This window comes from Mytilus trossulus, chromosome 6 (genome assembly GCF_036588685.1).
Source record: "Mytilus trossulus isolate FHL-02 chromosome 6, PNRI_Mtr1.1.1.hap1, whole genome shotgun sequence".
NCBI lineage: Eukaryota > Metazoa > Mollusca > Bivalvia > Mytilida > Mytilidae > Mytilus > Mytilus trossulus.
The window spans coordinates 49,536,110-49,559,973 of record NC_086378.1 but is presented as its reverse complement, the minus strand read 5'-3'; the positions used below and the strand labels follow the sequence as shown (position 1 = coordinate 49,559,973).

Below are 23,864 nucleotides of genomic sequence, written 5' to 3'. Positions count from 1 at the left end.
CTTCTCCATGTTTCTAATCTTGCAAACTCTTTAAAGACTAAAATCACTGATGCTGTATCAAATGCTGTATATTCACGTTTACAATTATATTCAATTGCATTATATTTTTTATTTTTTAAAAATTTATATCAATTAAGTTTACCTAATTTTCATTCCTTTAATAAACGTTAATTATTCTTTGTCTTCTTCATTTATTAAATACAGTTTTATGAATTTTAACTAATTTTCAGTTAATGTGTATTTTTTCAGTCCCATTAAATTGTAAATGTATTTTGAAGAAAAGGGCGGGTTGATCTTTTTATCAACATGTTTTTTGATACACACTTTTAATGTGTTAGCTAATTTCAGACATAGTTTTACTTTATTTCTTTTTTTAAATTCAAATGAAAATTATTCTTTATATATAGAGAATAATGATGTTAAACATTGATTAATGCAGCTGGTCAATCATGTTTTTCTCTTATCTGAGACTGTCTGGAAAGAGGCAGAGCTTTGTCTATATTTAATTACTTCATCACAGATGTTGGTCAGATCTGTGACGTCAAACTCCCGCCAAATGCCAAGTAAGTGTTGGACATTTCAAATATAATGCAAAATTTACAGCATTAGAGCATCAAAGACACAAAGTGTGTCTTTGATGCTCTAATGCTGTAAATTTTAGCATCAAAGACACAAAGTGTGTGATTCTATTGACATAGTAATGGTATCATAACACTACATATTAGTTTAAGATTCTAAATAACCATATTTGAAATAAAATTATTGATAAAATATATGTATGATATCAATACTTAAGATATCAGTTAGGACGTCCTAGCTAAGATATTCCTAAGATAGCTTCGATGTGCATGCTGAGACGTGTCGTAAGTCGGTCCTATCTTTATCCTAACTTCTGTCCTAAGAAATTCTTAGGACCGATCGTAGGACAGTTTCGATAAACAGGCCCCAGATTCTTACATAGTTACTCGTGGATTATTGGATTTATCCAATCTCGATAGTTAAATTATAAATTTTAAAGTACTCGCTGAGGCGGCTCGAACTTTAAAATTGATAATTTAACTATCTCGATTGGATAAATCCGATAATCCACTGGTATCAATGTAAGAATCTATATCTTACATTAATTTGTAGGATCCTTTACTATAGATAATTTAGCTGATCTGTAACAATTACATCTTCATGCCTTATATATCATGTACTGTAGTACGCCGCTAGATTAAAACTGACGTGGAAAGGTAACATATGGCCACCGAAAGCTCTTTTTTTGAGAGCCCAGGTGGTCGTGTGGTCTAGCGGGACGGCTGCAGTGCAGGCGATTTGGTGTCACGATATCACAGTAGCATGGGTTCGAATCCCGTCGAGGGAAGAACCAAAAATTTGCGAAAGCAAATTTACAGATCTAACATTGTTGGGTTGATGTTTAGACGAGTTGTATATATATATATATATATATATATATGTGTGTGTTTGTGTTTCATTTATTGCAAAAACAATTCATAGGAAAAATTAAATTAATCACAATTAATAAGATTCAAAGATTAAAATTATATTCAAAACAATTTGAAAAAAAATAAAATCAGAAATTTTCAAACTTAACAAGGGAGTATAATGTTATGAAAGGATTTAGGACACTTTTAGAAATTATAAGAAATTTAAATAAAATAGAGCTTATTAAAACAAAAATTATATATTTCTAATTAACCGAGTCATTTAAAGGTAATATAAAGTCAAATCATTCATTGGCAAAAGAAAATATAACAAGAAGAAACTACAATGAAAAGAGTTTATGATTCATAAGAGTGACATACAAAGATATGGAAAACAATCTATTTATTATGTACCAAAATAATTGGAATTCAAATTTACTAGCTAATGAAAGCAGTAAATTGCGTACTTACAAGTTATTTAAATCAAATTATTGTACAGAAAAATATTTAAGTATTACTATGCCCGGTAAAAATAAAAGTGCATATGCTAAATTTAGAGCAGGTATTGCTCCGATTTAAATTGAAACTGGCAGATATGAAGGTATAGATGTAAATGAAAGGTTATGTTTTATTTGTAGAAAAAATGATTTGAATATAATTGAAGATGAAAAACATGTTTTATTAGAATGCCCAGAATATACAGATCTGCGAACGTTATTTTTTAACAGTGTATGTAATATAGAAAGTAGTTTTAGTAATTTAAGTAATGATTATGAAGAAAAGTTTTTATTTATGTTTCATGATGATAGAGTTTGTTATTTTACAGCCAAAATCTGCCATGAAGTACTTTTTAAGAGAAAGTGTATTTTGTACTCGTAATAAGTTTTTATAATGTTGTTTGTTTTCTTTTGTACACGTGTTTTTTTAATAGTATGGTGTTTTATGCTAAGATATATTGATATATGTAATAGATGTAATATAAATGTATTTTAATCTGTGTTTTTACAGTCTCTCATAACTCTTTTTAGAGTGGCTCTTTTATAAATTGTTAATATTATATTGTGTTGTATATCAAATGTTTTAAAGAGGTGAGACTTTAATAAATTATTTGTTTGTTTGTTTTGTTTATTTACATTAGATAAGATAAAAGATCATGCTAAAAATATTAGTCAAGAATCTTGATTAATAGGTTATGTAGCACGCGTTAGAAGTTGTTAGGTCGACCATGGAAGTCAATATAATACTTCCATGGGTCGACGGACAATTGGACGGTTAAAAAGTACTACAATTATATTCAAATCATTTTTTCTACAAATAAAACATAACCTTTCATTTACATCTATACCTTCATATCTGCCAGTTGATTGTCATATTAGAATCGAATAATGAGATGACCGCTAAAGTCAAGTTTGGGGTATACGTAAAAAAAAGGAGACGAAGGAAGCATTGTTCATTGAAAAAGCAACATCATTATATCTGAATGGTAATAAAACCATTAATTCAAGTTTTACAGAAGCAATCAGATTTTGAATTTGAATAACTGTTTTGGAAAAGGCTGTCACAGGTGATAACTTTTTTATTCAATTTGTTGTCATAAAAATCTTGTCTCCTTGTGACATCATTTAAGGTAACCTATAACAGTATTTTTTACTGGCAGGGTTCATCACTACCGATGTCATTTGTTTATCTTTTGAGTTGTTTCTCTGGTTATGGTGAAATCGTTTTATTGCTGTGAAGTCTTCTATTGACTGCTGTTTGTCTTTTTGTCTCTTTGTCGTGAATGTGTGTTATTCTACTAGACAGGATAGGACACGATTTTGGTGACACGGACTCTATTGGAACACTAGTTCTAAATGCTAAAACTGAAGTTACATCTTCAAATATTTTTAAGATTAGATTGTACGTTGATTAACTATTACGGACTATATGGGTCATATATAACCACGGCGGTGTGTTTCTTTAGTCAAAATCAAATATGTTTTGACATTGACGACAAAGAGTAATTATCAACTTTGAACTGACCAAGAAACCACCACGAGTGGAGTAAGTAAAGAATCTGCCTTCCTTTCTGGAGCACTTTATATCACAGGGCCTATGTTGTTATCCCTATGGATAAGTCTTTAGTGTTTTTTATATCATGTACATGTATAAAGTGTTTGGTAAACTTGTTTTGTTTTGTTGTTTGATTGGCACTGGTGTGTTACTTTGTCCTTGACATCTGAGTTTTCTATCTCTGCTTGATATCTTCTGCTTCTTCGTTACAGAAAGTTGCAAACACATATTTACATTTTCTTACCAAGCATAACAAAGGTTGTGGTTATGACGCTTCTACAACTTTTCAATCCCAAATGAAATAAAAGCAAAACAATAAGAATGCGTTCACTGCAGTAAACAGATACCCCACTTGCACTACCATTTTCTATGTTCAATGAACCGTGAAATTGGGTTTAAAACTCTAATTTGGCTTAAAAATTAGAAAGACCATATCATAGGGAAAATGTTAACTAATATAAGTTGATTGAACTTCAAACTTCATAAAAAACATACCTTGACCTAAAGCGGGACGAACGGACGCACAGAACAGAAAAAATCATGCCCCTTTACTATCGTAGGTGGGACATAAGAATAACACAAGGAAAATTAAAAACAATTTTGATGTTAAATTTAGACAGACATATACCATGGACGCAATTGGTAGTAAATTTTGGGTCGTATATAAATTTTAGATTCAAATTCATTTCAAAATCTTAGAATTGATATTTGTATCTTTATTTATAAGTGTGTCTTATTCAAATATAAGTTTAAATATATTGATGATATTTATGTACATAAATATTAGAAAATACATTTTATTTGTAATTGAATAAAGAATAACTGAACTAATAAATGTACAAGATTAAAAAGAGCTGTATATAAAAAAAGTACGATACAACTCTTCACTAGCATGACTACAGACAAACATGAAGCATACGTAGACTATAAGTCACCGTACGATATTCAACAGAGAGCAAAACTTAAAACTCATAATGAGTTATAAAAGTCTAACAGATAACAAATATTTCACAATTCAAACGAGAAAGTGACTTCTAGATTAATGTAAAAAGCAATAAACGAACAAAAAAATATAATATACAATAACAAACAAAACCAACTAAAATACAGGCACCTTATATGGGAGATGCACTTACATAGTGTGTCGTGATTAAACACGGCTGCTGGACAATACCCATTCCGAACTTGGGACAGTTGTGTTAGAGTACTGACAAATTAAAGTCCAGAAAGTACTATCAAACATCTTTACATGGTTTCTTTTTTACGCTTCTTATTTCTGAATACATGTTTTCGGTTAAATATCTTCCTTTGACAAAAATCTTAGGACAGTTGATTTTCCACTCCTAGGAATGTACTTCAGATTTGTCTCAATAAGGATTGCGTTCTGAAAATAAGAATTGTTTTGCACGTAATACAAGTAATCTACATATTAGTCATTAACATATTTAGTTTTATATTCATGTAGTTCTTCAAATATCCAAATTAAAAAAAGTAACATAAATAGTTATCAAAGGTACCAGGATTATAATTTAATACGCCAGACGCGCTTTTCGTCTACATAAGACTCATCAGTGACGCTCATATCAAAATATGTATAAAGCAAAACAAGTACAAAGTTGAAGAGCATGAAGGACTCAAAATTCCAAAAAGCTGTGCCAAATACGGCTAAGGTAATCTATGCTTGGGATAAGAGAAATCCTTATTTTTTTCGAAAAATTCAAAGTTTTGGTAGCAGGACATTTATACAAATGACCACATTATTGATATTCATGTCAACACGTCGGTGTTCACTACTTGGCTGGTGATACCCTCGGGGACGAAACGTCCACCAGCAGTGACATCGAACCAGTGGTGTAAATAGTTATCAAAGGTACCAGGATTATAACTTAATACGCCAGACATAAACAATTTAACAGATTGTGTCCTATTCCTGTTTTTCAATTTCTACCTATTTTTGTTGCTGTCCAATTAAAAATTATTAACATATAAAATGAGTGACTAGCCGTCGTTGAAGCAATGTTAAAAGTAAAATCACAATAATACTGATCTCCGAGGAAATTTCAAAACGGAGAGTTCCTATTCAAATGTCAAAATCAAATGATAAAACACATGAAAGGAATGAGAAACAACTGTCATATACCTGATTTAGTACAGGCATTTTCAAATATAGAAAATGGCGGATTGAACCTGGTTTTATAGCGCTGAACCTGTCACTTGCATGACAATTGCATAAAAGTTTATATATTTACAACTGGTCATCATCAGTTATTAACAATAACATAACATTCATTTTCTTTTGAATTGACGAAATAAAAGTAGATGTTGGATATGTAGCAATGAAATATCAACATAACGAGGAAAGATTGAAATACAATTTAGATCCGGCATAAAGTATCTATTGATAGACAGGTGTATTAACAAAATAATAGTGAATAAAACAGAAACTAAGATCTGCCATCACAACCATATTCTCCATAATAAAAAAATACATTAAAAGAGCATTTACTGTACATGTCAAGTCCGTTCACCGGTTCGACCAAAGTCGTCCCATATTTGATTAATACATTGGTAAAACTTAATAATAAAAAGTCTAGAATAAACAATTTAAGACTTATGGAGTCAGACTTAATAATATGTATCTACATTTCGTTTGTATTTTCGTCTAGACTCAATCTAATCAATCAACGAAGTGTGATCTGTAAATGTTTAATATTCTATAAACAGAGATATAGATAAAGTTAGATAACGAACACGCGCAATTGGGTTTTTCTAAGTCTGTTAGTTTTTAAAACACAGATAACTCTGAACTCTAACATAACTCTAACATAAAAGTAAGGTTATTTGTGTCCTCCATAAATTTTGGAGACAACACTCATCATAGATTCCAGTATAAAAATAGTGTACGCCGACCGCATTTCTTCAACAACAGACTCATCGGCGACGCCGAAGAAAAGAAAGTTTAAAGTACGAAGTTGAACACCATTGAAGACCAAACATTATAAAAGGTAAATTTTGATCTTTTCGATTAATATAAATATGTGTTTTTATTTATTTTTGTTCATTCGAATTCATGCATTGATGACTTTTATTTTGCTCTTTAATATTCTATATTAAAAGTTTATATTTGCCATGTTTGCATTCAGCTATCAACATTACATACAGATAAGACAAATCGTTGTGTCATCATTATATGTTATGTTTAAAAATATATGAAGTAGACGTATCAAGTTCTTTTCAAATCTGAAAACAAACCTTTTTTTAGGTGTTAATGCATATGATTGAAACTAGCACCGTATTGTGTCTATCGGATTTGAAATATCATAATTCATGTAATTATAACGTTCTTTTTTTTTAAAATGAATAATATTTCCCGTTAGAGTAATGCAGTGATGTGCACTAAGTTAATATCACATGGTTGTTTCATGAGATAAAAACCACGCACTAATTAAACTTCCTAATATACTTGAACTGCGTCGCATGTATAATGATCTGTTCATTTTATTTTATTATGATTCAACTGAGTTCGTTTAATTATGGACTTATTGTTAGGTAATGTCAAAAAATATTTCCGTATCGAGAGCATTTAAATTCTACTTTTCCATTGACATCTTATTATTTTTAATAATTTATGCAATATTACTTGTTTTATGGAATGAAGCGGTTTCACAATTTTTTCCACTTTCGACCTTTTCTCTCTCAAATAAATGAGTTTTCAATGAAGTATGAAATCAATAAGGTTATTTCAAATTTTACAAAGTTTAACTTCCTCAATTTAATATGTAAACGAAAAAAGCCGATTAGCTTTACCTTCTTTAGTTTCAGTTCAGGTTGTACGAATTGAAAGTTGTCCATTTTTGGTAGTGGAAATCCTCTTTTACATAGACCTAAAACAGACAAGTATATGAACGTGTGTTTATCAACACAATAAATGCCTCAAGTGTAGTAAGAACTGAGTATCGATCCTTCTTTTGGTTTGTGTTTTTTATTCATTTCATGTGTGTGCAAAAGCTTGTCTTTTTCTCTTCTCCTTATTTAGGTACGGAGTTGCTATTTTTTTGGGCAAATAGATTTTGACCCCTACCCCCTCATCCCTTTTGCTCATTTTATTTTTTTTAATATCTTTTTGATACTTTTCTAAACAAAGATGACAACACTTTTGATATTCTTTTATGATTTTATAATCATGAAGCTCTTAAACATTCAAAGTGTGGCCCTCCAAATTAGGAGATAACTGTATTGTATTTTAAGCTTGGCCTTCGTAAAACGTAGATTTTACTGTCGCAAATTCAGTTTACCTAGCGACGCGGAGCGGAGATAGGTAAACGGATATTTGCGACAGTAAAATCAAGTTTTACGAAGGCCAAGCTTAAAATACAATACAGTTATCTCCATTCTAATGCCGCATCTTAAAATAAATGTTATTTTTTGTCTTAAAAATGGCATTAATGAAAAAGTCCGCGAAACTGTCGCATTGTTTTTAGCATCTTAACACTGTGACGTCATGTGTTTAATCTGGATGTCAAACATGAATTCTAAACGTTTTTTTACTTTTCGTACGCTTCATAATGGTTTCAATATAGACAAAAAGAAGATTTTGAGGTTCAAAATGAGAATATCTTGTTAATTTTTTTGAGAAATTGCAAATCCAAAAAAATCGGAATTCAAAATGGTGGCTTTCTTAGTTACGGACTGGTAGAACGTGGAATCTAACCCCTCAAAATATTTATCAACGTCCAATGAAAATTATCGTAACAAACTAATTGCATTAGAATGTGAGGTTTCCAGCAGGTATGATGACAGTTCTTCGTCAAACACATATATGTATGGTGATCATACTTATTTCACGTTTTACATAATAATTCATATGAAGATATGGTTGCGCTTGATCTTCTAAATATTCAACTTAACCGTAGTTATAACTTGTATCATAGCAGTCAAGTATGTCTAACTTTGTCAAAATGTGTGTATTCTATCAAACTAGATTAAAACCATCTTTTTCCTCGTCAGGATTATAACTTCTGTTCTTATTTTCTATATCTGTTGGTTAGTATTGTTTGAGTTTGTAAGTTTTTTTGAACTTTTTCAATTTAAAAAATAAATAAACTGAATTAGTACTTTTTTCGGCCATTAGATGTTATCAGATATAAAATCTTCAACATATGAAAATGTATTCAAACACTGGTTTGCAACATTTTTTTAAAAGCATGACTATTATAATGTTCTCTTTAATCAAAACCTTAACCTTGTCATCAAGCATAGTTAATTTTTAGAAGAATGGTAAACTAAGATAACTGTTCTTGTATTACATGTAGACAATAAATACATTCTTCTTATATTTGAGTATAGTCGGAATTTCAGTTGATATATCATGTAATTGTAAATTACTTTCAACGAACCTGTTAAATGCTTTGACAAATAGCAAGCATCGAAACACCATAATAAAGACTGAAACCAATTTATAATGTCATGTCATGTTATTTCATGTCATATTCATATATGCTACCTTCAGGTATATTATCAATATATCATGTATATTGAAGGTCAAGAAATCTAACTTGTATGTGAAGGCTTACCATAAGTATCCGAGGCTTAGGTACTGTCATGATATAAGATACACATTCTTATTTAAATTTCCTGCTTCTGATTCTATTTTCAGGTAAGGTTGACATTGGGTCAGTTTAGTCATTCTGTTAATACCTTTTGATAATTATGGTTGCAGCGATCAAACTAAATACCTTCAACTTTGAAGGGACTTTCATATAAACAAACGTATCGTCTGCAACCGTTTATAAAATTAAAATTGAGAATGGAAATGTTAGTAAATGTATGCACACCTACCAGATACCATTGGTGCTAAATATGGCGTCATAATGTCATCTTCCAGAAACTTTAATGCCTTTTCCTGTTTAAAGATGATATGTTATGATAAATCTATATCTATCGATATCAATGACATTTATGAAATGGAGTGTCTTATTGAAATAAAAAAAAAATCAATATCAAACAAACAAATTTATTAATGTGTGATTTTATTTTTTGCACAGTTAAAACATGGTAAACGCCTCATTTTTGTAAAAGCCTCTCGTTATTTTGAGTCTTGATATTTTCAACATTGTATTCCTTTTTCAATGTGTTTGTTTTGAGCGTCACCGATGAACCATTTGAAGACAACATGCGTTTTTGGCGTACACCATTTTAATCATGGTATTCATTATAAGTTTTTAAATTCTTATTTTTCTTCACTCATACACCAATAACTTCATCGAACATGATAAACTTGATTTAAAAAAGAATGTATTCAAAATAAAAGGCAGGTAGAATCATGATTATCATGATGAATTGTCTTCTAGTGAAAAGTGTTCGTTTATATTATAAATTGCTTTGATAGTTGAATTGCTTCTAATTTAAATGATTTTAAAAGCATAATATGAACATGTTGTTAACATATGAACGTATGCGTGTGTAGTGTGAAATATCTGAACTTACATCAATCGCACCTATTACAGAGTCTGTGACGTTTGTCTGAATTCTAAAAATAAATTTACATACATTTATTTTGTTAGCATTGTGTTTGAATCATAAAGAGCATAAATTGTACTTGCGACGTTTGTTTGAATTTAAAAGATGAATTCATATCATTTTGTTTGTGTTTGTGTTTTATTTGAAATAATAAAATACGTTTCTGATAATTTAATCTTCTTGACAAGCCAAATTCAATGCTTGTGGTTGTCAAGTTTAAATTATGAAGGTTCAAAAACACGAATGCTAGCTTAACATCGTGCTTTAAAATTGACATAAGTTAAGTTATAAGAGTTAAAACTCTGAACAGAAAAAATAAAATATACGTCAATTCATGTACTTACTCGCTTTTTGATAATTGCCCATAAATCATCCCATCATTTAGTCTTGGGGTTACTTTTGACCCTCCAACCTATAGTAAAATCAAAAAACCTCAACACGACTTAATGGTTTCAATATTAATTATGGACACTTATTTGCAGTTTTACTGAAACAACACCCGTTTAAGTTGTATGTGGCATGCTAGAGTCTCGGTATTCCCCTAAATTTCTTAAAATTATCAGTAAATAAATTCAGTGATTATGTAGAAGTTAGATTAATACATTTCACATGCAAAGTTGACCTTATTTGGATTTGGCTACTTTTTTTTGGTCTTTTGATCATATTTATTCCTTAGTATTATATTCAAACAGCGGTATACTAATATTGCCTTTATTTATATAATTGGATATTCTAAGCTATGAGAACTTTAAGATTAAGTGTTCCGATTGAAGGCAATCAAGAAAAGCGTTTCGACATATTCGGCATAAATAGTGTTATTTCTATCTCATGGTAGCATTTATTTTAATGTTCGTAGATATAACAAAGCCTCAATATATCAAATAACCGATCAAAACTAAAGGAAGCCTGTATAAAGCAAATATATATATATAGATTTGAAGAGAATAATTAAAATGTGCACCCTGCTTCGACAATGCTACTACAGCATAGTCCGACACTTATTTTTTTAAATTGTTTTAACAAAAATATACGAATGTATATACACAGTAACAACTGAAGAAAGAATAAGACTCTGTGTTGAAAGCTGCAAGAAAATTGTTTGCACAGAAAAACAAAGTTGTAACTCTTAGACATTTAAAATAATAAATAGTATTGAAAATGTAACTGATGAATTTCAGGGCTTTATATAAGTGCAAAAACTACCATAAGATGTTAAAAAACTATAAGTATATACTATAGTATACATAGTACTAACCGCTGAAACTCTAAACAGGTAATGAAGACTGTTGTCCAATTCTCTGACATACACACTAATATTCCATTCTGCTGTAACACTAACAATACTACCAATGTTAGTTACTGGTTGTTTTGTACTCTTCATATGAAGCTCTACTGAACAATTAGGGAAAGACTTCGCAAGCTATGCAAAATGTATGAACACATTTAGCTTTCTTGTTATTCTAAAGACATTGCAAGGCAGAATAATGCAATCAAATTAAGATAAAAAGAATAATCATGATAAAAAAGAAAAAACAGTGATTATTTATTTGAAAGCAAAATTAAGTTTTTTTGCATCATATATGCCACTTGTTTATTTAACCTTTCACAGTTCAAAGTGTTGTCTGTGTATGGATTTTCCTAATGTATAAAAAGACAATTTAGGGCATACGATAGTTCCAGGGAAGATAATGACGTTGCTAACGAAAAATGTTATTTATGCGACGTCAGTGAAAAAAAGGCATTTTTCGACTGATTTTTTATCATTCAAACTGATTTAATTTGAAAACGAGTGCATGGAACCCCATTTTTATAAACGACATTTAGTTTCATTTTGTATGGAGATTATATGGACCAAATTTTAAAATACTGTAAATAGTGCAATTGTTTTAATTTTGATAATTATACAGCAAAACATGCATACATATTTAGAATACAGAAATTACAAATTATTTAACAAAAAACAATTTGTGTTTATCTTTTAAAACACAAAAGTAATGTCTTTCTTTCGAAAAGGAAAATACGGTAACAAATCATAATTTTGGGGAAATATACACAATTTTGATCTCATTTAACTCAAAAAGTAGCTCATGAAGGTATATTTTTTATAACATATTTGATTTAATCAGAGAAACAAATCGTCTATATGGAAATTTTCATCAAACTTTAAATACGGGATCAAAACTGTATCGTATGCCTTTAAGGCTATCATGAAATGCCAATGTATGTGATGATTTTAAAGAAAATAACTGTTCATATTTTATAGATAAAATAGTTCTATATACTAATATTAATTAAAGGGCATTTTGTTTTATTATTTCATGTGATGAATATAAAAATGGCTGCAAGAAACTGTTTTAGTTTTAGAATTCTTCAATTGCCTCCGTGGAATAAGATGATGTGCATGTTGGCAAAAAAGTTACTTATTATTCGCGGTATTCGACGTGGGAAACAAGGGTTGCTGATATGCATAAAAAATATTCTGCAATTTCGGTTTGTTTTAACTGTGGGGAATATAAACAAAAGTATACAAGAATGAATATATTGTTTTTTTGAAAAATACTTCACCTGAGGAATTAGTCTCCCAATGCAATTATCTGAGCAGGTGGTGTTCAGCATACTCCTCCTAGATCCAATCTTCAAATTAGTCAAACAAAATATAAAGATTTTATTGTTGAAGAAAATGCGTTTTTAATTGAACTGCATTTATAAATCTCACAATTACAATTTCTAATTGTAATATGTATTTTTGAAATATACCTTCATCAAAATAATGTCAGGTAAAATGTTAACCTAAAAGAGTATCATATCACTACATGAAGTACATGTCAAGTTTTAAGTTGGTATCGAGTAAAGAATATATGAAATGTAATATGTACATGATGTACGAGGTACCTTATTTGTATTTCACTGGCACCAAATGATATATTGTTAATGTGGTTATTCACAATGTTCCAATTCTCAGAAATCAGCGTAACTCTGCCCGGAGAACATATACCGACTCCAAGCGGAGACGGAGCACATTTCAATTTCAAAGTCTTAAATTTTAGCCTTGGTGTAAATCAACGACCTCCAACCCATAAGCTGATTACGTAACCATGATAGACCATAAGTCCGATGTTAAAGGAGGAGCGTAACGGGAAGTTATTTGTACAAAAGAAAACGAAATAAAGTTTTCATTTTACGATGAACGAACAATAAAAAAATTCTTGCACGCTGATTTCCTTTACAGATTTCATGAATCACGGAAAAACTGGCAAAACACTTTGCACGTAAATAAATCTTTACCACCCGTTTTAACTAGTATGAGAATATTTGAAAAGCAACATTTGATAATTTACCAAAATAATTTGCGATAGAATAAAATATAATATAAGATCAATGAGATACTGTTCATGACTTTTGTAACAGTATTAGTACTTAAAGCTCTCGAAGATATTTATAAGTCGTAGAAAACACAATGATATTGTATCATGCTTAATGATGAATATACTTACGTTTGTTGAGGTTATATTCATCCCAATCATGTTGTGTCTATACGCCTGGTAAAGCATAGTATTGAAAACATAATCAGATACTGCTACATAGGCCATTTTTGTAGTATAGTAATTGTATGGGAAAGAAGGCGCTGAATATGGTGTTTCAGGTTGACTGTAACGCCACAGTACCGATCCCTGTATAAAGACTATAAATTAAATAGTTTATTTATGACAGTTGATACAAAATATTTACATAAAACCATGCATAACGTTATTCAAATGGGGTTGCAAAAATAGTGAATTTATTAAACCATTTTAAGTTCGTATACATATATGCAAATTATGCTTCCAATCGTCGAAGAACATGTATCAACTATTTCATTTAACACAATATGTTCTACGAGTAATTTTCATCCAATGATTTCTCAAATAGTGCACATAGCAAATGCATGGTCTATGGCTGCTTTAGGAAACTATTGCAATAAAAAGATAAACATTTGGCGTAAATTGCATTATTTGATGACAATTCATAAAACAACATAATATTTAAAGAGGAGTTGCGTACTCAAAATAGAAGTCTCTTGATAATGAATAGGAAAAAACCATATTCGATAACAGGAACTGCAATTATATTGATTTCATTTGATTTCATTTTCTTTTAAAAAATGTTGTAAATATTTGTTTATTATAACTCTAATATAATTCCGGTTCATTTTAATATATTTCAAACTAAAAAAGTTGTTTTCTATATAATTCCAGTTCATTTTGATATATTTCAAACTAAAAACGTTGTTTTAAATGTGATTGTTATATATAAATGCATATCTAATCTAAACTGTATACCTTGAGGTATACTTCCAAATAATTCGTTGATACACTTGGACTTGATATAAGCCTATAGTCAACTATCATCGAATTTCCTACTGGAATCTGAACTGTAAAATAAATAGAAAAAATAACTGTTTTTGAATGCATTGGTGTATAAATTCATTGTTTTTAAAACATAATAATTCAAGTGTCATATGTTTTGGCCTGCGATGTTAACCGGTGAAAAACAAATAAAATTCTCGAAAGTTTAAATATTTACCAGATCACGTGATCACTGATCCATGACATTGCATCAATCATTTGGCACAATGGCTTGGGATTTTTTTTTTTTATACCTAACGACTATGTTAGGTATAAAAAAAATCTATGGTATACATGAGATGAAAAATGTGTAGTAGTTTATATGCAGTCTTAATGTTTAGTGCATAGGTTATAACTAAGTGACATTTCCTTTCAATTTTAAATTCATTTGATCATAACTGGTTTAATTTAAGCAATACTGGTTAGTACATTGAAGCTAGACAACCGTCATGTGCATCAAATAATACGTCTAAAGGTATCGTCTGTATTAAGTGGAAAAAATAGAAAAAAGATAATTTGACAAACTTCTGCTTTTGTGGGCTTTTATAAGATTATCAAAACTACTAAATTATTTTTTGTTACGATACAGTTCTCTATAATTCTATAAATATGTAGATTTATATACAATAAAATGTGTTGTGAAAATTTGATAAAACGCAGTTACATAATTTCAGTTTTTTCCCTGAAAGTAAAAAAGTCGAAAAAAATACCTTTCACATTTGAAATAATGCTGTGTGCATTCTTCTCGACAAGACTCTTGAAGATTCCACAGAACTACAAGGTAAACTAATCATTATAAGTTGTCTTCCTCATGAAGATGTATTTGGACATTTTGCATAGCGATGATAGATAATATTACAATAAATGTTTTTGTAAAGACCAATTGAAAATTAGAATCCTCTCAAAACGGACTCTTTTGCGAGCTGTCGACATAACGACAAATATGTTCCAATTGTCGGAACTACAATCTTGCTTCTTTTCCTCGAATGAAATGTATTTAATAAGTTTTATCATTGGGTTTGTTCTTTTTTTTTAAAAGAAATACGACGGGTGCAACATTTGGAGAATAATCTTCTTACCTATTAGGAGCACCTGCGATCATTTCCGGTTTTAATGGGGTTTGTGTGGGCTTTGTCTTTGTTTTATTTTGTTATGTTTTTAAGGTTTAGTTATCAGTTAGTTGTCTTTGTTCTTTGGTTTTGGGCATGGCGTTATCGATTTACTTTTCGACTTGTTACTTTGAATATCCTTTTTGTATTTTTTCGCTTCTCTTTCTACCAATATAGTGCTATGAGAACATAGTTCTATGTATTTTTAAAACAAAAGTTAGGGCATATCATATGTGTCTCCTCACAAAAGGCAAAAAGGCGTGTTATGAACATTTCTTAAACTCAATGCTTTGAAAATTTGTATTTGAGTAGAAAAAAGCTGACCTGACATATAATCATCTTATATTTGAAAGATAATACACTTAAGCATCCATTTATAAAGACATGATTTAACCATACAGTAACCCCATTTAAATACTTCCTATATAGCTTACATTTTTCTCTACTTGACGGTGAATAGCCCGAATTGCCTTTTCTGCGAATAGTTTGATTATCCAGTCTTTTCCACCATGGAATACATACTTTATTGTACCACTTGAAGGAACACATTGAGAAGCTTTTAAATTTGGCCTTCCGCTACTGTCAGTCCCTTCAATATGTGTTAAATTAAATAAAAAAAGGGTTAATTAATGATTAAGAAAAAAACTAGTAAATCGTAATAAACAAAACCACTGCAAATAAGAAGGTGTGGAGTTTTGAAAAACAATCTTAACGATTTTGCAGTTACATTAAACACTTTGTAATTTTCTACGTTTTACTCTTACAGTCCACACGACTACGAAATCTCATTGAACGAAGTTTTCTTTCTTAAATCTAAGTTAAATCTACGTTACAAAATTTTATATTTTAAGCCATGAAATTCTTACTAGTTAGTTAAATACCATACTGACCCATGAAACAACAGCGAAGATAATGTCATCTAAATACTGAACTTTTTAATCGACAGCATATTTGTTGAATTTTGTAAACTGATATTTTAGAAGACCATCTGTTTTCCAATTTGTACTTAATTTGCGCCATTATTGACCGACTTTTTGAACTCATATGCAACAGAATTAATACAGAACCTTATAAGAGAAGAAAAACAGAAAAGAAAAAGAAACTTTCCAACTTTAATAAATTTCTTTTGAGATCAGTTAATTTCTGTATTATTTGGTCTCTTGTGGAGAGTTGCATTTATACCACATCTTCTGTTTTTTTTATATATATATATATATATATGATGTTCTGTCACTCAATGAACATTATTTCAATGAGTGCTTACATCTTATATCCCTATGTGATATTAAAATTTTTGACATTAAAATTAACGCATACGGTCTGTCAAAACAAAGTTAATGTTTTAGTTGATGTTGATACAGATGGACGACCTCAAAGTAAAATCTATGTAGGTATAGTCATAAATATTCAAAACATAAAAAAGTAGATTTGGCGTACTAGAATTATATATGTTTAATTGAAAATTGTTTAAACGTTAATAAAGTTCAAATGAATTAGTGTTGGCTAGCCCCTGTTTGTGATAAATGTAAAATAACTCTGGTTAATATCCCTTATATTATATTATGATGTGTAGATAATATAATTCGATTTTCATAAAATGTCCTTTTAAAAAAAAAAATGTTTTATATAGGTTTTCAATCATGATTCCTCACCAAAGCATTAAACATCCGTATGAAGTTTCTTAAATAAGGTGGTGTTCATGATTTTCTATGTTTTTGTGCGTTTCTTGTGTGTGATTTTGTTTAGAGGAAGGAAGCTTCACATGAATTATGTTGAAATCATAAACATTATATTAAAACAGTAAAATCATTCGCAAGTACCATGATCAATGCTGTTGCAGGTTACATGATTGGACAACAAATTAAAACAGAGTGGCCTTGTATGCAAACTTAAACATGTGTCATTCGGCTAAATGATTTACATCAAAAGAAAAAGTAGTCAGATTACTATATATATCAGGTTTGGTCATACAACTACTTTAAAAGATAATAGTCCAGGATGGTTCTAAGGCATTCGTGGGCAGATTATCTCTCTCTTATCTTACAACTAAGTTACATAACCCCGACAAGAGGACCATTTTAACATGTTTAACGACATTGGCTACCCATGAGGTTCTTATACCGTCAGTCATGGCTCACGTCTTTTCAACATTTTCAATCATTCAAATAATTTTTTTTACCTGCTGGTAAAATAATTTGTTATTTAAAAAAAAGACTGATAGTCATTTACGTCAACGTAATGACACGGATCGGTTGCTTTTGTTATTGTCTCGCTCTAAAAAAGAAAATAATAGAAACACCGAATTCTGATGAAAATTCAAAATGCGAAGTCCATAATCAAGTCAAACACATCACACGAATGGACAACAACTGTCATATTCCTGACTTGGTACAAACCTATTCTTATGTAGAAAAAGGTGGATTAAACCTGGGTTTACATCTAGCTAAACCTCTAAGTCGTATTACAGATGCAATTGAACTTGTCCACATTGTACACATTACTTACAAGTGTATTCAACATGTACATGCAAATGTGCTATAGATATAATGGTACTTTTATCAATTCAGCCTATACAAATATCTTTAAGCTTACAAAAATATACGTAGCTTTCAGTTTGCAAACTGAGTATTTTTTTTCAAAAACTCCGGTTAGTACCTTGGACGATTGGCTTTAAAACGGATTAAATCTTATTCCGAGACATTTTTGCATATCTTTGTATTCATAAACATGATAAAGATTGGATGTATTTAGATTTTGAAAAAGGTATATAATTCTTTTTCTTCCTTTTTTAGGTTGTGTTATTGATATTTATTTCACTTTTTTCAATTGGCTATACCTATGTCATATTCAATACCAACACTTACTGAGTGTGAATATAAATTCCATACCTAATTGTATAATAATTTTGAACGACATTGTTGAAAAATTCACCGTGAAGCTTCCTTTGTCTGAATACTTTTCGCTGAAATAAAAAAAAAACATTTTTATTGAGAATTATGATATTTTTTTTAAATGAAAACGGTTTATTTCTTTATATTTCCTTTGAGTTTTGATATCTTGTTTTTACACACACATATACATTTATTCATCCTACAATTCGGTGTCCTACTATACAGATACATGCCAACAGATATTGCTATGCTGTGTCTGTTTACTATGCAGATATCGCTTTAAAGCTCCGCCCGCTGCCGGAATACATTTGTGTGTTGCTGTTGTTGAATGTTTAATGAACCTGCGTGACTTCTGGATGTGTATTACAGTCGCATTCCAATGACGCATTGTTTGGCTTTTGGCAAATTAAGGATTACCTTTATACGTTCTGTTTGTTTTTAAACATTTCTTAAAAGCAATAAGAATTAAACAATTTTTTTTATTACATACAAACATAAACAATCATCGATTTAAAAACTTGAATGTGTCTGATTGTGTAAAAAATCAAGCTTGTTGATTTTAGCATGCATGTTAAGTAAATGTCAATATAAAAAAGAAGATATGGTATGATTGCCAACAGACAACTATCCACAAAAGACCAAAATGACATGATAGACAAAAAATACAAGTGGGCGTGGTCAAGTTCATTTTAAAAATTTGAATCGTAGAACAACTCGTACACTTCTGTTTCAAATTGGACAACGTTTTGTTATTTGTTTTTACTGTTAAAATTAGTTGTTATGATTAAATAGATAATTATTTACCTTGAGCGATGTATTACTGTTTACCATTCGAGATTATTTTTTGCGAATCCGTCTTCAGCTGAATGTGTGATTGTAATATAACTACGCGTGTCTCAAGGGATTTGCAATTAGAAATAAATGCAAAAAAAAAGTTTTGTGTCTTTCAAAGCACATAACAAACAATATATAGAACTGATTGCAGGAAAAAGAAAATAACTGTTTAGTGTCTTTATATATCAGCTGTATTTGTACTAGGCTCGAAATAGGAGTATTAGCTCGCATAACATCCGTAGCTGATATTTAAAGACACTAAACGTGCTTAATGTAGGCAACAGTAGTATGCCGCTGGTCGAAATTCATAAATCGATTGAGAAAAAAAACCAAATCCGGGTTACAAACTAAATCTGAGGAAAACGCATCAAATATCAGAGGTGAACTACAGCACAACAGAATAATTACAACATTAAAATGTAATACACACAGAAACGAACTATAACATAACAATGGCCATTTTCCTGACTTGGTACAGGACATTTTTAGAAAAAATGGTGGGTTGAATCTATATTTGTGGCATGCAAAACCCCTCACTTTTATGGCAATGTTAAATATAACATTGAAATGACAACATTACATAACAGGACTAAATACAAATACATAGGAGAACATATAGGACAGATAATCACATGCATAATAGCTAACAAAAGGTACCAGATTTAAAACATGATAAGCCAGACGTGCTTTTCGTCCACAAAAGACTAACCAATGACGCTCAGATGAAAAAAGTTCGAAAAGATAAGGTTGAAGAGCACAGAATGCCAAATGTTTCAAAACGTTGCGACTTATATGACTAGGATTTTCTGCCTGAGTTAAGAACATCCGAATTATTTAGAATAATTCATACGTTCTCAGACAGTAAATGTTATAAAATGACTATGTAAAATAGATCTAGATATGCATGACAAAACTGAAGTGGTGACTAACGACAGAATAAAAACGGATACGTTACATAAAACAACCTAAACTAAACAGGTGTTGTCTTTATTGTCAATTCTATAACATAACCTTCATGGAATGACTGTAATAATTTTCTGTCTATGAGAAAATGACATAACAAATGTGGTGCAAACTGCATAACTCGTGTAGCTTGTTATTATCAACATTGCACCACATTTTTCATGTTTTATTTTAAAGAGACCGAAAAAATATGAGAGTAATTTCTTATAGTTTTATTCTAAATTACATTTTATACCGGCGTAAATCATGAAAAAAAGCGTGGATGACGTCACACTCACTTGACAAAATCCTGTCTTTGAGATGATAAACAAAACAAAGTAAACCAACCAAAAGACACGGTACGTCCAAATTAAATTATTCGTATAGGACATATCAAATTTGCTGGTTGGTCCTTTTTTTAAAGACTTGGTAAGCTATATAATTATATATATAAATAAACCTGGACAATGTATATCTATATATAACGAAAGAAATTTTGCCTTATAACGTTCACTTAAACAAAAGCAATGTGTTGCTTTTTATTATCCCTTCCTACAAATGAAAACTGTGAAGACGAAAATCTTACAAAAATCTGCTATATTTATATTGAAATAGTCCGTCAATATCCAAATTCATCCCTTCTGCAGTCCATCTGAGGCTATTTCCTGAATATCGTGAAATACTACTCTTTCCAAGTTGAAACCTTGTTATTTTAACACTGAAAGAAATGAAGTTTGAAAGTATATTAAAAATATTACACTTAACAAGTATTAATAAGTAGACACATATGATATTTATTGGGTGCAAAACACTCATTACGAGCAATTTTGAAAAGGCAAGTTTTTGTTTGACTCCAAGACGAAAGTTGATACTTTCAAGATTATAGTTGATAAATCCATGAATAAAGTTGAACAGCTCAATATTAAACTTTGTGATACAGGGCAGATAATACGATAAAAGAAATCTGCAAGTTTTTCAAGTTATATTTAATAATTTCTTTTACTATTCATTACCGAGCTTTTCAAAATTTATTATATATAAATGAAAACGACTCACTAAAAACCCCAACATTTATATGCCGTTGTATGACTTACTTGTTCAGGTCGTAGTTTACGTTAATGTCACTTCCAGTTTGCGTTGTAATCTTCATTGTTTTTACATTATTGGAAACTAAATCAGCCGCCACAGTATTGACTTGAAGAACACAAATATTCAATTAAACTATTGTTTTGATATAATACAAAACATAAAAGAGAAAGAAAAATTTATTAAAAAAGGCTATTAGGAAACCAAATCTAGCAGCACCAATGACATAATTTGAAAACATCTTTATATTTATCGTTCTCTGTTTCTCATTCGAAAGTTTTTCTTTCAGCTCAGACACAATTTAAATTTTAAAACAAATTAATGTTTTTCGATCGACTTTCTTTAAAAAAAACTTTGAACAATTAAGGCGGAAATCAAGAGATAATGACCACATGCACACACATTATACACTACAACACATGCACAAAATAGCCGATTTCTACAATAAATCTGAAAGATATTCTTGAACCATAGGTTTGGGGAAATTAAAAAAAATTATTAACGGGGAATATAACAAAAGTCACACAAAAAAGACAAAGTCCCAGATAGACATATTGTCTCATTGCCAATCATACCATATCTTCATTTATACTTTAATTGACAAACACCAAAAAGGAAAAGATGAGTTTAGTTTGTACATACCGATATCTATCCCTTTTTGCGTTATTTGAAGTCTGATTCCTGGATTTCGGGCCGAGAGGCCTTTCGAAAATATGAACAAACTGAATATTACTAAAAGCCACATATCATCTAAACGTTTTGTGTGAAATAAGATAAAAGATTGATTAAATAATTTTTATACATGAAAATACTTCCTTCTAAAAAGCTAATAGTTTCCTGTTGTCGACGATTATAAATAGATATTTGGGTTTAGAAAAAATTAAATTAAAAAGGAAATGAATCTTTCACCCTGCCACCTTTTGTATGCATGTACTTGTCCAAAAACAGGATTCTTTAATTCAGTGGTTGCCGTAGGTTGTTATGTTACATATTTGTTTTTCGTATCTTTTTGTACATTAATAAGCCGTTATTTTTCTTGTTTGAATTGTTTCGTATTATCATGTCGATGCCTTTTATAGATGACTTTGCGGTATGGGATTTGCTCATTTTTGAAGTCCGTACGGTGACCTTAAATTGTTAATTTCTGTGTCATTTGGTATCTTACGAAGAGTAGTCTCATTGGCAATCATACCATATCTTCTGTCTCATATTTGAAAGAATTCATGTTTTTTAATTTATTGTTTTACTGAAATTTACACATGTTACATACTAGAATGTGAATGCAGATTAGTAATATATAATTTGCCCATACATTAATCAAATCATATATTTATAAAAAGCTTTAAGCGTATCACAAAAGGGATTGTGATTGATCCGTGGGTCAGTTCGATGATTTTTTTCAAATGTATTATGTTTACTCTCTTTGATAATAATTTAAACCTGAAATGGATACCCGGCCACGTCCGCTTTTATTGGTTGTATTTTTTGTTTATCTATATGATAAGATAATATAAAAAAGAAGATGCTGTATGATTATGATTGCCAATGAGACAACTGTCCACAAGAGACCAAAATGACACAAACATTAACAACTATATGTCACATAATCCTTTTTCAAGAGATTTTTATAGTTTGTTCTTATATTGTACTGTTTCACCACTGTCCCATGTAAGGGAGGGTTTGGATCCAGCTAACATGTTAACCCTGCCACATCCTGTATGTATGTACCTGTCACAAGTCAGGATCCTGTAATTCCGTGGATGTCGTTTGTTTATGTTATATATATTTGTTTTTCGTTCATTTTTTGTACACAAATTTGACCGTTAGATTTCTTGTTTGTATTGTATTACACTGTCATTTTGGTGCCTTTTATAGCTGACAATGCGATATGGGCTTTGTTCATTTTTGAAAGCAGTACGGTGAACAATATACGTGATATGATATTCATATTTTACGAATCATGAATTTATTACAGTATACCTAGAATAATGTTCGTAAATATTAACGTATTATTAAGCTACCTTTTGACACAAGTTTTTTTTTTTTTAAATTTTTTAACGTTTCAGAGTACCTCGGATAACTATTTATTGTCTGATTTTAATATCTTTTTACATGTTATATCATAACTAAAGTTTGCTTAAAATTAAACAAAAGTCATCTGAAACTTATGTAGCTGTTGAAGGGAACACATAACACATGGCTAGATTCTATCCTACTTTCCGTATATTTATTATAATGCTGATTTTAAAAAAAAAGATTCGGGTGAATGATGGCTTAGAAATTTTAAATAGCAAATGACCACTCGTTTTATGAAGCAAAAAAGATAAAAATCGGTTATTAAATAAATTTGCTTTAATATATAGACATGGATAGTATTTCGGAAAATGCAAATTTTAAGTAAAGAAATGATGATATCGAAAGGTTTATTTCAATAAATAAAGAAAGAAAATATGTAAATAAAAATCAAATCTTATCAAAAGATAACATCTCTATCAACTCACCAATGCCCGATTGATCCTATCAATAAGAAGTGTTCGTGTATTACATGTCCAAAAAACAGAAAATGTTGCAGAAAATCATTCAACTTTATTACGTCATCAATTTTGGACGGTAAGCTGC

At 30.1% G+C, this 23,864-nt stretch overlaps 1 protein-coding gene across 1 annotated transcript; it reads right to left on the bottom strand.

Moving 5' to 3' along the window:
• Positions 1-4,307: 4,307 nt before the first annotated feature.
• LOC134723497 (bactericidal permeability-increasing protein-like) lies at positions 4,308-22,073 on the bottom strand. The gene is made up of 15 exons (XM_063587094.1): positions 21,888-22,073; positions 21,254-21,353; positions 20,746-20,877; positions 18,381-18,454; positions 15,927-16,081; positions 15,094-15,157; positions 14,318-14,409; positions 13,493-13,669; positions 12,564-12,632; positions 11,254-11,418; positions 10,343-10,410; positions 9,966-10,008; positions 9,318-9,381; positions 7,287-7,363; positions 4,308-4,863 (listed from the first exon to the last, which is right to left on the bottom strand). The coding sequence occupies exons 1-15, from the start codon at positions 21,988-21,990 to the stop codon at positions 4,774-4,776; spliced, it is 1,473 nt and encodes a 490-aa protein (XP_063443164.1). The 5' UTR covers positions 21,991-22,073; the 3' UTR covers positions 4,308-4,773.
• Between the last annotated feature and the right edge of the window lie 1,791 nt (positions 22,074-23,864).

What these genes read in the sequence shown, in the direction of transcription:
- LOC134723497 (XM_063587094.1), bottom strand. Translation starts at nt 21,990, where the DNA reads ATGTGGCTTTTAGTAATATTCAGTTTGTTCATATTTTCGAAAGGCCTC. An exon ending in GCAAAAAGGGATAGATATCG is followed by an intron (nt 21,354 to 21,887) that starts GTATGTACAAAC and finishes GTGTTCTTCAAG; the next exon opens with TCAATACTGTGGCGGCTGAT. An exon ending in TTGGGAGACTAATTCCTCAG is followed by an intron (nt 11,419 to 12,563) that starts GTGAAGTATTTT and finishes CATTTTGCATAG; the next exon opens with CTTGCGAAGTCTTTCCCTAA.